General features: G+C 42.5%; 1 protein-coding gene across 2 annotated transcripts in view; it reads right to left on the bottom strand.

Annotated features, from left to right (window-relative positions):
* LOC144754857 (uncharacterized) overlaps positions 1-12,578 on the bottom strand; it is a 1,464,081-nt gene that overhangs the window by 1,102,136 nt on the left and 349,367 nt on the right. For both annotated transcript variants that reach the window (XM_078643119.1, XM_078643120.1), the window contains exon 6: positions 4,364-4,459. In XM_078643119.1, coding sequence (XP_078499245.1) covers positions 4,364-4,459 — 96 coding nt within the window. The remainder of the gene's footprint in view (positions 1-4,363; positions 4,460-12,578) is intronic.

The raw sequence follows: 12,578 nt of genomic DNA, 5'->3' as shown, positions 1-12,578 counted from the left end.
CTGATTTTGCTTTTATGATGTTTACTGTGCGCGGTGGTGGGGGGGGGGCGGGTGGCCAGATCGATGGCCCCTCCCCGCTTTTTTCTTCTTTTTCTCCTTTTTCTCCTTTTCTATATTTCGGGTCTCCTATTTAGGGTGACAGGCACGCTGCTGGGGGGGGGGGGGATAGGCCGTAGCCTTCTGCAGGGGTGCAGGGTGGGGGAGGGGGATGGGGTTTGTTAATTTGTCCTTTCTTTGTTTCTATGGCCCTTTGTCTTTCTTCCTTTTTGGTGTCGTCGTTCTTCATGTTTCCTACATTATGTTTCGTTTTGAGGGGTGGGGTGCAGCTTTGCTACGAAACGTGTTTGTTTTTACATCTATCCTGACTCGTGTGCCTTGCCCCCAATACTTCACCCGTATTTTCACTATTTGCGGATTTCCTGCTTCATGCTTGCTATTGTAGAACCATGTACGACCATATGGCACTGACCTGAGTTTTTCTTTCTTTATTGTAAAATGAACCTTCTCAATTCCTGATTCTTACACGATACGCTTGATTACAAGTTATATCCTGGACACTTATTGGACCCCGATTTTCGGGCTGCTGTATTTTTCTACATTGCTTTGCTGTACTTATGACTTGACTAGCGGCCGGCCGGGGCGGTTGTAGGCCCATACTTGTACTTACTTGAAGTGACAATAAAGGTTCTCAAAAAAAAAAAAAAGAAGAAGGTGAGACACCGATGGTTACTTCAGTTGTGTGGAAATCTTGGAATAAATCATTGCGCACAGGCCTTTAAGATAATCAAATATGACACCAGTATGCCCATTGCTTATTCAGTTTCTTGTTTTCTATTTTCCATGTGGTATGTAGGTCTAGCTATTTTAAAACTAGGGTTTGCCTAACTTGATCATGTCAATCTATCACTGTATTTGGTCTTTTCTTCAATTTTATCTTCAATATTTTAACGTCCCAACTGTGTATTTTCTTAAATATTTGCTAAATTTAAAATGTCTTCTTTTTATTGGATATTATAAATAATATAGCAATGCACATGCACTTTATCAATTATGAAAGCCTCACTTGGAAAATTTAATTAATGAATTGTGCTGTATCTTTTATCTGTGCTTTTAATGCCTCAATGGCCAAAATAAAGAATTCTTTAACTTGACTTGAAAATATATCAGGGGAAATGACATGAAAAAAAAGAAGGCATGTGGAGTTCCGAGTGTTAAATAGGTATTTTGTAGCCCTCCTTATAAGTATCCTTTGTAATTCTGGTCTCATCACAAATACTTGTTTGTGCAGGGGTCACAATCATATGTCTTGTGGTAATTACTGCATTCTCACCATTTCGTCTCAGTTCCCAGATAAATTTCGGCAGGTCAAACATTAAAAAATTTTATTGGTGAAAAATGCTTGTTCAATTCTGACATGTGGAGTTTGGTGCGAAAAGCACAAATTCTTCACATCATTCCCCATTTTCAGTGGGGAAACTGTCAGTATAAGGCAACGTTTGCACCTGGTATATTCCTAACTCAGGGGTATTGGATTTCGCCTAATGTGAATATTTTCTCAACCTCGACATCATCCAGGACACTCTTAATTCGTAAATCCTATGCCTCAAATCCAAGTTCAAATCTCAGAATATGAAGTATTCATCACTAAGTAAATTTTTAGGTGGCTCAGTAACAATGGTTACATTCTAACTACGGTTAATTAGAATTCTGTTTATTCCAGCAGAATCACATTGCAGGGTGCATTAAAAGACACTTGAAGTAACTCAGCATGTTATTTACGGAAGCGTAGGGTTTCAAATGAGTTAAACTATTGCTATTATGGCAGTAACCAGTGATCAGGTCGGAGGAAATAAATAATGTGCTCATCCCTAAACAAACTTCCAGTCTTATGATTAGGATTGCCAGCTCATTATTTTGATGTCACAGATGTTATAAAAAATAAGCAGTCACCTAAAGCTGTATTTTCAGCACTTGTCTGTGCATACTTTGAACAGCAAATATAAATAGAAAGAACTTTTCATTGTTTTTTGGAGCTGCCTGAATGATCCATGACTGATAATAAAAGGGAACAAAGACAGAAAAGGCACATTACAAATGAAAACATACTTCTTATTTATAACCATATTTACCAATTTGCAGGCTGTTTAAACAACACATGGCTGGCTGGCATTTTGCGCGCCTGCCTGTGTAATTTTAAAAGAAACTTTCAGGGACGTTTTAGGGATTTTAGAGGCCCTGGGCCAAACGTATTTTGGGGACCCCTGTTCGAACCAGCTTTGATTTCTCTGATCCAGTCTCCGCTCTTTCATGCCTTCTTTGGTCAAATACAAAATGTGTGTACGTCTAATATTCAGAGAAAGTGATGTGTGTTTTCAGTATGGAACACAACAGCAGTTCACTAATATTACAGCAAATAATCTCAGTCACGCCCTCCCATTTCACATATGTGAGGTCCTGTATTGAGCTAAAATAAACTTTTTAAATGGATGCTGTATGAGCATAAACACAATTTGTCTGCAAAATGTCTGTAATAGACTCTTGCACATTAAAAATGAATGATAGAAAAACGCTATTTACAACATTCTTTTTAAAAATTATTCAAGGTCATGAGGGCAAGACTCTGTAGAACAGAGCTGGCTCTTTCACCCCCCACTCCCCCCCCCCTTTGAAAGGCTGTCCGCCAGTGGAGGGAGGCCTGTGTGGGGGCAGCTGCATGATGATGACTGGCACGAGGCTCAGATGACCCCAAGGGATTTAGCAATCTTGCCCGATTGAGAAGAGTTCAACTCAGCTATCTAAAAATGGCCTACCTAACCCCACAGCGCCTACTTGATCATGCTGGGAGGACCTCACATACCCGCTGCACTAGCTGCCCCACTAACCTAGGCCGACTTCTTCCAAATGGTTTGGGCCTGCCCTGAGATAACTTCCTTTTGGGATGGTATTGGGAGAGAGCTATCCCAGGCCCTAGGGTGCTTTTTGGAGCTCACTACCAGGGTAACATTGCTGGAATTGTTAGAAAATGTTAGAAGATGTCAGGGGACAAAGTTAAGGAGAGGGCATTTGTGAGATCGATAAACTGGTGGCCAAGAGAGGCATTGCCCGCAGATTGAAACTGCTGTATCCCTCTTCGTTGACGGAATTGAGAAGAAGGGTGGACTGGTGTGCTCATTTAGAACAACAACTCTATGAGCCAAGGGGATGTCCACGGACGCATGACGAAATTTGGGGCAAGTGGCGGGAATGCAACAGTCTGAGTGGGAGATCATAATACTGTGGTGCTTACTGTATTACACCTTGAGGTGATCAATAAATCAATACATTTTGGTTATATAAAAAAAATGTAAATGGCCTTGATGGGGAGGTTTTCTTCCTGCACAACAGTGACCTTTCAACAATGACTCTACGTTGCAAAGTGGCTGTCACTGATCTGGTGGGTGGTGGTGGACAGGCCACTTGTTAAAAACTGCAGGTAGAGCCAGCAGACCCCATCTGAGACAAAGTTTTTACTGTTTTGTAAAGTTGGTTCTCATCAAGACCGCATAAAGTACATACGCTTTCCGGAATGAAGACTTGAGGATAAGGGCTCCGACGCAGGAGACAGGACATTGTGCCTTAATCGGCACGTGATAGCAACACGGCTTTTATTTAAGTTTTCCCTTCAACCATAAAAAGCAAGGATTACATCGACATAGGAGGGGTTTCGATAAAATATCCGACTATTTAATGAATGAGCGACTTTATGAACTGGGATATACTCGCTCATGCTGGAGAAAATCAATGCAGATACCCTAATTTGGAGACACTACGTTTCAGTATCAAGATAACAAAGATAAGCCCTGAAGAAGCCCGTGTTGGGCGAAACGCGTAGGCTGTGGATTTTATGAAACAAAATAAAAGCATTTTTGAAAATTACGTCATCGTTTGGAAGATTCATCACTCCTGTCATCTATCCATGTTTAATGTATGGCATTTGAAGCCATGAATATTTATTGATACACTTTGCCTCTCCACATCTGTGTAAATAAGCTTATTTGTCGAGGTAAAGAGCAACATTGGTGGCTGGTCTTAGGAGGTGGGCAAGAGTGTAAACCATAGCTGGAACCAAGGAACGGTTGTTATAACTGTCCGTTAGTGCAGCAATAGTACCTGCCACCAGTTTCTGAGCTGTGACATGTTGAAGACGAAAGCACAAATTTCGACAAATTTCTTTACAAATGTCTGTCTTATACAGCTGCTTTGCCAGACAGTCACTATGATGCTTTATGTATTCTAGCACCTTATAAGCTACCATATATGAGGCTCTTGTATAAACCTCGATTGTATCCCCTATACAAAACAATAAACAGTTTATAAACATTACCTTCATTCTCAGGTATGGATGGCACGTCAGAGCTTTTAAAAGCACTCCTTTGTGTTCGTGAAGACAATCTGAATGGATCTGATCTGTTGAAGCCATCTAAAAACAAATATGGGTCAGATTAGGGATTGGAATGTTTTTCAAACATATTAAATAATAATATGATAATAGTATGCAGGAATTGGTTAATATGTTGCTCAAATAAGAATGCTTAACCTTTAAGTTCCTACCTATAGTGTATAAAGTTCACGGTATTCGCAGAAGAAAATAATATATTTAGTTACCACGTTTAATGATGAATCTAGGTGATTCTTGAAACTTTTAAGAACAGTGTATGATAATGAGATGCACGTGACATTATCTTTCTGTGACAAAGAGAGAAAGAATGCATTAGGTTGACAAGGGCTGCATATAGGCAGTTCTTGAGCAATTTCAGGAATTAGCTGTATCGTGCATGGACGAAGGAGGTGGAAAAGAGTTACCTGCTTTGTGCTACCTGAACGTTCAGGGTGGAGATTGCAAATCAGTCTTAAGAATTCACTGCCTGCTGTCTCATTTCCACCTCCAATACACGTGTCATAGAGCAGCAAACTGAAGTTTGCTTTTTGTGTGGTCAGGATACTGTTAAAATTGCTGTGAGGAAGGAAATAAAAGACTCAACATGCTTAACAGTGTTTGAGCAGACCAGGGTGGGCCTCTGGGATCGGTTACCAGTATGTGGCCACGTGCCAACTCATCCGGCTCACTCATAGTGATGTGACATGGCACAATGAGTCTCTGACATGCCAGCATGCGCTTAACTAATGGATACCAGATGATTACAAGAGATTGTGCCTGAAAATTCAGTTGTATGGTATAATATCACTGACATAAATATCAATCTACACAAATGATCAAATTCAAAATAAGGACTACCACCAATTGTCAAGATTGCATAGATAAGAACGTATATATTTACTATTCAGTTTCAAAATGCTTTATTCGGTTTGTACAAGTACAACCATGTAGAAGCACATAAATACAGTTTCAAGTTCATATTTATGTCAGTTAGATAATGAAACAGTTTAAAAAGAAAAATAACAACAATGTCCATACCATTCTTGTTTTGGTTCAATTAGTACAGGGATATCACGTTTTGGGAGCAAAATTAAATTTGGTCATTCTGTATATTTTAGCAGCAGTTATTATACAAGGGAAAAGGATTTCAGACAACCTGTTATATGCATAAAGTACTGTTAACATATCAAATAAGTATGAAGTGCAAAAGATCATTTTGTCCCTATAGACGTTATAGCAGCATTTTATATACACTAAAGGTCTGTGCAAAAGCGCTAGTGCAAAAAAGCCAGTGCAAAAATCAGGTACCACTTAAAATATAACAGTTAGTTATAGTCACTCTGTATATTCTAGCAGCAGTTATTATACAAAAATAAGTGCAAAAGTGCAGATGTAAGGTGCAGAAGTTCAGAGAACCTGTTATATACATAAAGTGCTAATGGACATGCCATGCCAAATAAAGATAAAGTGCAAGGCTATTAGGTCACTATAAACGTTATAGCAGCAAATTGTAACAAAATAGAGATTTGTGCAAAAAACGCTAGTGCAAGGACAAGTACTATTTAAAATGTAACAGTCTGGGGGGTATTCGGGAGGAAAAGGTCATATTATTATAGATTTTCTTTGCCACATACATTTTAGAATGTAAGTGGCCACACGATAACACACATCCGGAGAAGCCAAATAAAATATCAGTTGCATTGCGGCTCTAGAATTGCACGTTATAATCTAAAAATAATTGCTTCAGATAAAACTTTCTAAAACCAGTATAAAAATTACAAAAAAGTAAAAAGTGGCAGGTGCTCTGTTTGGATTTCCCATCGCATGGACACAAACATGTTCCGGGTTTTTTTACTGCGGGGAAGGCCACAAGGTGGTGAACTATTCCCAACCTCAGACGGGCTAAAACAAAACGATGGGAATTAATACTGACAAATGTGAGGTAGGAGGAAAGACCTGTACTAAGATTGTAATCCATATATAGTTTGAACGTACTTTGTGTTGCATACTCCTTCATTCTAATCCCTTTTGCATGGTCTAGGTAAATCAATTTGAGGTCACGTTTTGTTAAAACTGATTCTGTTGGTAAGTCTTTAAAAATGTCCTGGCCAAAAAGGGTCTTATACCAAGATTGAATGTGTTTTAGCCAGGGGATTTTGGAGTGACAGTCAGGTTTGATACAATCAATGATTAAATCCTGGGTAAACTTGGTTTCTTCTTTGGCCCATATGGACCGCCATAGGGACAGGGGGCGCAATGCAACTGAATCTATAACATGATTTATGCCTAACTCTCTGTGGATAATCTCATTTGAGGCCGAAGCAGGGAGGCATAATAGTCGTTTTAGGTACTTGTTTTCCTCCTGCTGGATGGACAGGCCAATCTGGGAATTATATCCCCATATCCCTGCTCCATATAAAGCGGAGGACAAACACCTTGAATTATAAATGGAGATCATCTCTCGGATTCTACGACCCCCTAGTTTTGAGGCAAATCTGAAAATACAGTTTACATTTCTGGTCATTTTCAGGTCAACACTTGATTGTTCGTTTACCCATCTCCCATCGCCTGAGAAGATGATACCTAGGTAACAAAAGTATTGGACAGCCTCGAGTTTATCCCGATCTAAAAAGAATGTTTTGTTTTTCTTCGTTTTCTTTCCACAGGTCATGGTCATTGTTTTGCCCTTATTGATTTTAAGCTTTCTGCCAAGGATAAAATTATGAAATTTCTCAATTAGCCTTTGCAACCCATTTGCGGTCCTAGAGATCAGGACCGCGTCGTCCGCATATAAAAGGACGGGTATTTGCTTTTCATTAATAATAGGTGCATCGGCGTAAGATTCTTGTAAAAATTGGTCAACCTGATTAATAAAAAGGGAACATAAAAGAGGGGCTAGCACGCACCCTTGTCGAATCCCTCTGCCAACTTTAAAAAAGGGGGTGCATTCGCCATCTGTTCCAAATCTGACCTTACTTGAAAGGCTACTGTACATTCTGGCCAAAAGGTGAATGATTTCGGGCGGGGCGCCCATGGCAAGTAGTGTAGGCCAGAGCAGTGCGTGTTCCACCAGGTCGAATGCGGAACTTAGGTCGGCAAAGCACATAAACAAATTCCCTTCCTTGGCCTTCGTGTACTTGCCGATGATGAGTTCCAGGTTAACGCACTGCTCCATAGTCCCTAGACCCCTACGGAACCCGTACTGAATGGGTGAGAGAATGTTGTTGTCTTCAACCCAGGACTCTAGTCTTACCAGGAGTACACGACTCAAAATCTTTAACGACGAGTCCAAAAGTGAAATTGGGCGGTAATTACGTGCTTCTGCCCTAGAACCCTTTTTAAAAAGAGGCACGATAATTGATTGACCCCATGAAGTTGGCAACTTATCTTCAATAGCAGCATTAAAGTAACGGGTCAGAATGGGGGCCCATAGAGTAATCTCGAATTTGTAAAAGTCCACAGGGACCCAATCCGGTCCCGGGGCTTTCCCACCCTTACTCAATTCAATTGCCTCAATCACCTCACTTAATGTCACAGAAAACAATATCTACTCCCATTTAAAACAGGTTGATGTATCAATTAAAACATTAGGATTAAAATCAGAAGTAAAACCAGAGGTAATTTCAGAGTTAAAAATCCTTGTAAAATGTGCTATCCAGGCCCGGCAACTGACATGTGAAGTTAGCTCGGGAAAATTATCATTCTTCAAGAATGGGCTGTTTACAGTGTCCCAAAAAAGTTTGTGGTCTTTGGTGTCAGCAGCCAGATCTAATTTGGCCCATGCCTCGTCCTGTAATTCCTTCTTCCTGATGGAGAGTACAGTTTTATAGTTATGACGCTCTTCCCTGATCTTGCTAGCGTCTCTTGGGGTAGCATCAAGTAGGGTTTTCAACCTTTTGAGTGATTGTGCACAATTTTTATCAAACCATGCCGCCTTAACTTTCCTTGATTTTCGAACTTTTTGTGTCAAGGATTTCTCAATCGCTTTTGTTATATTTAGGAAGTTGGATAACAAAGTTCGTGGGCATGGGTTGGAAAACAAACAATATTCAACCTCTCTGCTACAGTGTGTGATCACGTTAGCTACAAATTGGTTGGGCTCCACTTTTATCCATTTCACCCTCATCCCATTAGGTCTTTCTGCCACAATGTCCTGGATCGGTTGGCCATAAATATTCCTTTTGGCTCCCCAACCCAATAGTTCAACAGTTACACTGTTATGGTCACTGACAGTTTGTTCGATCACCCAGACGTTAATGTAAACTATGGAACAGGATATCATTATATGGTCGATGAAAGACCGGCTGTTTCTCCCATGAAACGTCGGACACCTGTCGTTGTTTGCATTCTTATTGCATTCTAAGAGGTCCAGGTCGTATTTGGCAAGTAGTTTGTTTAAAACACCACCGTAGTTGTTATGCGGGAAGTGATTATATACATTAGATTCCCTTCCCGTGTACTCCTCCCTGTGGCCGCATGCCCCCTTAAGAGCATAGTTGCATGTTTTGATGTTAAAGTCTCCAGCCCATAGGATTGCAGCTGGTTTGGGTGTACTTGATAGGGTCACGTCAATGGCCTGCTCAATATTGGAAATAATCAATTCCCGTTTATGCCCCACGATGTTATTATAGAAATTCACTACTATTAGATCTCTACATCTGCTGTGAATCATGCGCAGAACAGAAGCGTTCCTAATATGATGTGTCCACTAACACGGAATTCGGTCAGTGCGGTGGATATCAGAGTCACCAGCCCACCCTTGGCTCTACCGGCCTGGGAGGCCACTGCCTGCACACTAAAAGATGTATATCCCTCAACGTGTACATCTTCCCTGACCCAGGTTTCTTGCAGGCAAATAATGTCGTAACCCTGTTTAATAAAGTCAGCCCAGATGGGGGTATTAACCTTAGAGGCTAACCCTGCTATATTCCATGTGATGACCCTCAAATTTTCATCTGTGGCTACGTACGGTGGATCGGTAGCTGTTATGGTTGATGGTGTTATATAATTCTCCGGTTCGTTCTCACAGTTACGTATAATTGCGTCTGCCGGGGTTGAGTCATCGGTGATTACTACAGTAGTGACTGTTGTGGGTTCCTCAGCTATATTAGCGTCCGTCAGCCTAGGATCTTCAATTACAGGCGATCCAGCAGCAACATTGTCCCCCAGTCAGTCATTTTCATCTAGTGAGTTAAGTATCTGGAATCTGTTAGATGTTGGGACTGCATATTGGCCATGAACACTAGTACCTAACCCAGGAGCATTAAAATTGGGATAATTTGGGTTTGGTATTCTAAATAGATTCGGTGGTTGCTGTGGTACATACTGGGTGTTTTGGCCGTGGGGAAGCATAAAGTGCCCAGCTGGTTGCACTGGTGCCTGCTGTACAGGTAAATTTGGGGGTTGCTGTGGTACATACTGGATGTTTTTGCCGTGTGGAAGCATAAGGAGCCCGGCTGGTTGCGCTGGTGCCTGCCGTACAGGGGGATGTAGCATATTTATTGCTCTGGGGTGTTTGAAGTTCTGCACTGGAACTTTAAATCCCACCTGATTCCTATAAAAGTAGTCCAGTGGGAACAGGGTGGTGTTGTAATCATTATCGGCTGGGATCGGGGCATTAAGGATGGAATCTCTTGCCCATTCGGTAGTTTTATAGTTTATAATTACACAGTCCCCACTTATTTCCTTTTTGCTAGGACCCACCCACCCTACCCTTTGGGTTGACAGAATCTGACTTGCCCCTCGTAGAGGGAATCCACAATTGTGGACAAGCCAGTGTAAAATTTTATTTTTGAGTGTTTCGTTGTTTTCGAATTGGGAGGGTTTTAATTTCGGGACATTAGCAAGGATAGCCACGTATGGTCTACTTTCTGGCGGGAGATTAATCACTGCGGGAATGATGTTATTGTATTGGCTGTGTGCTAATGGATTCCCGTTAGCTGGGGTATGACCCATTGCCTCTCTACCTCTGGCCTCAGAGGGCCCACTTGTCATGTTACTTGTGGTAAGGTTATGCATGGAACTGGGCTTGGCAATAGTTGCCGTTGGAGCGACATTTCTAACAGGGGGAACCTGTGTATTAGTTGTATTAGTTGTAATCAAGTTGTCCTTATTTATGGGGGATGCGTGCAGGGAAGTTGAAATAATTTGCGAACCCAGCTGTTCAAGGATATCTAATTTAGCTAAGCCTAATTTCTCCAAATTTTCCACCCTTTTACATATCTGATCAAGTTTGTCGGTTAGGGGGGAAATAAGAAGCTTCATAGCATCCGCAATTTGACACATTAAAGATTCTACATTGGATGTGGTAGGATTAATATTGCCTCTTGGCCCTGAGTTTAAACTTAACTGTGGGGGTGGAGGCTCTCCTCTGTTTGCCTGCTCTGATAGTAACGAAGTTGCCTTCTTTTTCCTACCCCTTTGTTTCGCATATACCCTACTTGGGGCCAGTAGTTTTCTGTTGCGTGTGAGCCTGGGTCTACTGTGGGCAGAGCCATGAACGGGCGTGCTATCTGCACAGCTAATGATGGATGAATCAGTTATGGGGATAAGAACTTCATTCTCACAGGGAATCAAAACTACGCTGGACTTGGGCGTATTACTTTGCCCCGATACCTCAGGTGGTGTAACATCAATCTGTAGATTTGGCGTTATTGACAACCGACTTTCCCTGTCTAGAAATAATGCAGGAACTATGAGATCATTTTCCACGTGAGGAGGCTCACCCCCGGGAAGGCCCGAATAGGATTGCATTAAAATGGAATCATTTGATAATGATGTCACATTTATATTATTTGTGTTATTTACGCTGCAGTCAACGGGTTGTGATATATGCTGAATTAAGCAGGCACTAGGTGGTAGAGATAAACGTCTCTCAGTGTTTTCAATAGCGTTCGCTACCACCACAATGGTCTGTTGCAACATGCGATCGATTGCAGTTAGAGTTGGTAGCGGTGTTTTTACTGAAGCAGTGTTTCTTGTGACAGAGCGTGTACGAATGGGAGTCTTTGTGACCAGGTTCTTGGTATTGGACTTCAGCTCCATAGATGCTATATATGTGGAGTATTGCAGACAAAAAAGTAAATACCTTAGGAGTGGTAGCGATTTGGCCAGGGGGTTGTGCCCAGCTCAGACTCCTCAGGCCTCTGAGGGCCACAGAGGGCCCGCCCTTTGCCCGGGCTTAGCCCCGGGCACGGCGCCGCGCGCGGTCCCGCAATGCGGGAAGACCAGCCCCTTTTACGGCGCCTCCAGGCGCTCCGCCTCTACGCGACTTCCGGGCCAGTCGCGGAGGCTTCTGGGGCTGTAGTCTCTACTCCCCCGCTCGGCGGCAGTCCCGATGTTGTAGGGCTGCGGCGGGGGGAGGAGACAGCAGAGGCAGTGGAGTGGTAGGAACTGCTTGCCGGTTGTTCCAATCCCCAGGCAAACGATGCTGTGGCAGAACGGGTTCCCAAAACGGCAGACAGCGTGCAGCGTGCAGGTAGGGACACACGCTACACCTCGCAGGCTTAGGCGTTTACACACCCGCTCCGCCGCAAGACCAGCCCCTTTTACGGCGCCTCCAGGCGCTCCGCCTCTACGCGACTTCCGGGCCAGTCGCGGAGGCTTCTGGGGGCTGTAGTCTCTACTCCCCCGCTCGGCGGCAGTCCCGATGTTGTAGGGCTGCGGCGGGGGGAGGAGACAGCAGAGGCAGTGGAGTGGTAGGAACTGCTTGCCGGTTGTTCCAATCCCCAGGCAAACGATGCTGTGGCAGAACGGGTTCCCAAAACGGCAGACAGCGTGCAGCGTGCAGGTAGGGACACACGCTACACCTCGCAGGCTTAGGCGTTGACATAAATATCAATCTACACAAATGATCAAATTCAAAATAAGGACTACCACCAATTGTCAAGATTGCATAGATAAGAACGTATATATTTACTATTCTAATTCCATATCTACGCAACTTGATGATGTAGTGCAAGGTAATATTGTGAAGTTAAAATATACACAGAGCAATATTAAAAACTCAATATTTTGGTACAACTAAATATCCGGAGATACAGGAATACAATGTTACATGCTGCAATTTGAAACACAAAAAATAGTAAAAGTGTCTAGGTGCTACATAAACCTAGAGAAGGGACTTGGATTCGAAGCCTAATCGTAGTGCAGCACTGGCCGC

The sequence above is a fragment of the Lissotriton helveticus genome, chromosome 5_1, assembly GCF_964261635.1.
Source record: "Lissotriton helveticus chromosome 5_1, aLisHel1.1, whole genome shotgun sequence".
Classification (NCBI taxonomy): Eukaryota; Metazoa; Chordata; class Amphibia; order Caudata; family Salamandridae; genus Lissotriton; species Lissotriton helveticus.
The sequence above is the reverse complement of the archived record's forward strand: the minus strand, read 5'-3'. Positions and strand labels throughout refer to the sequence as shown.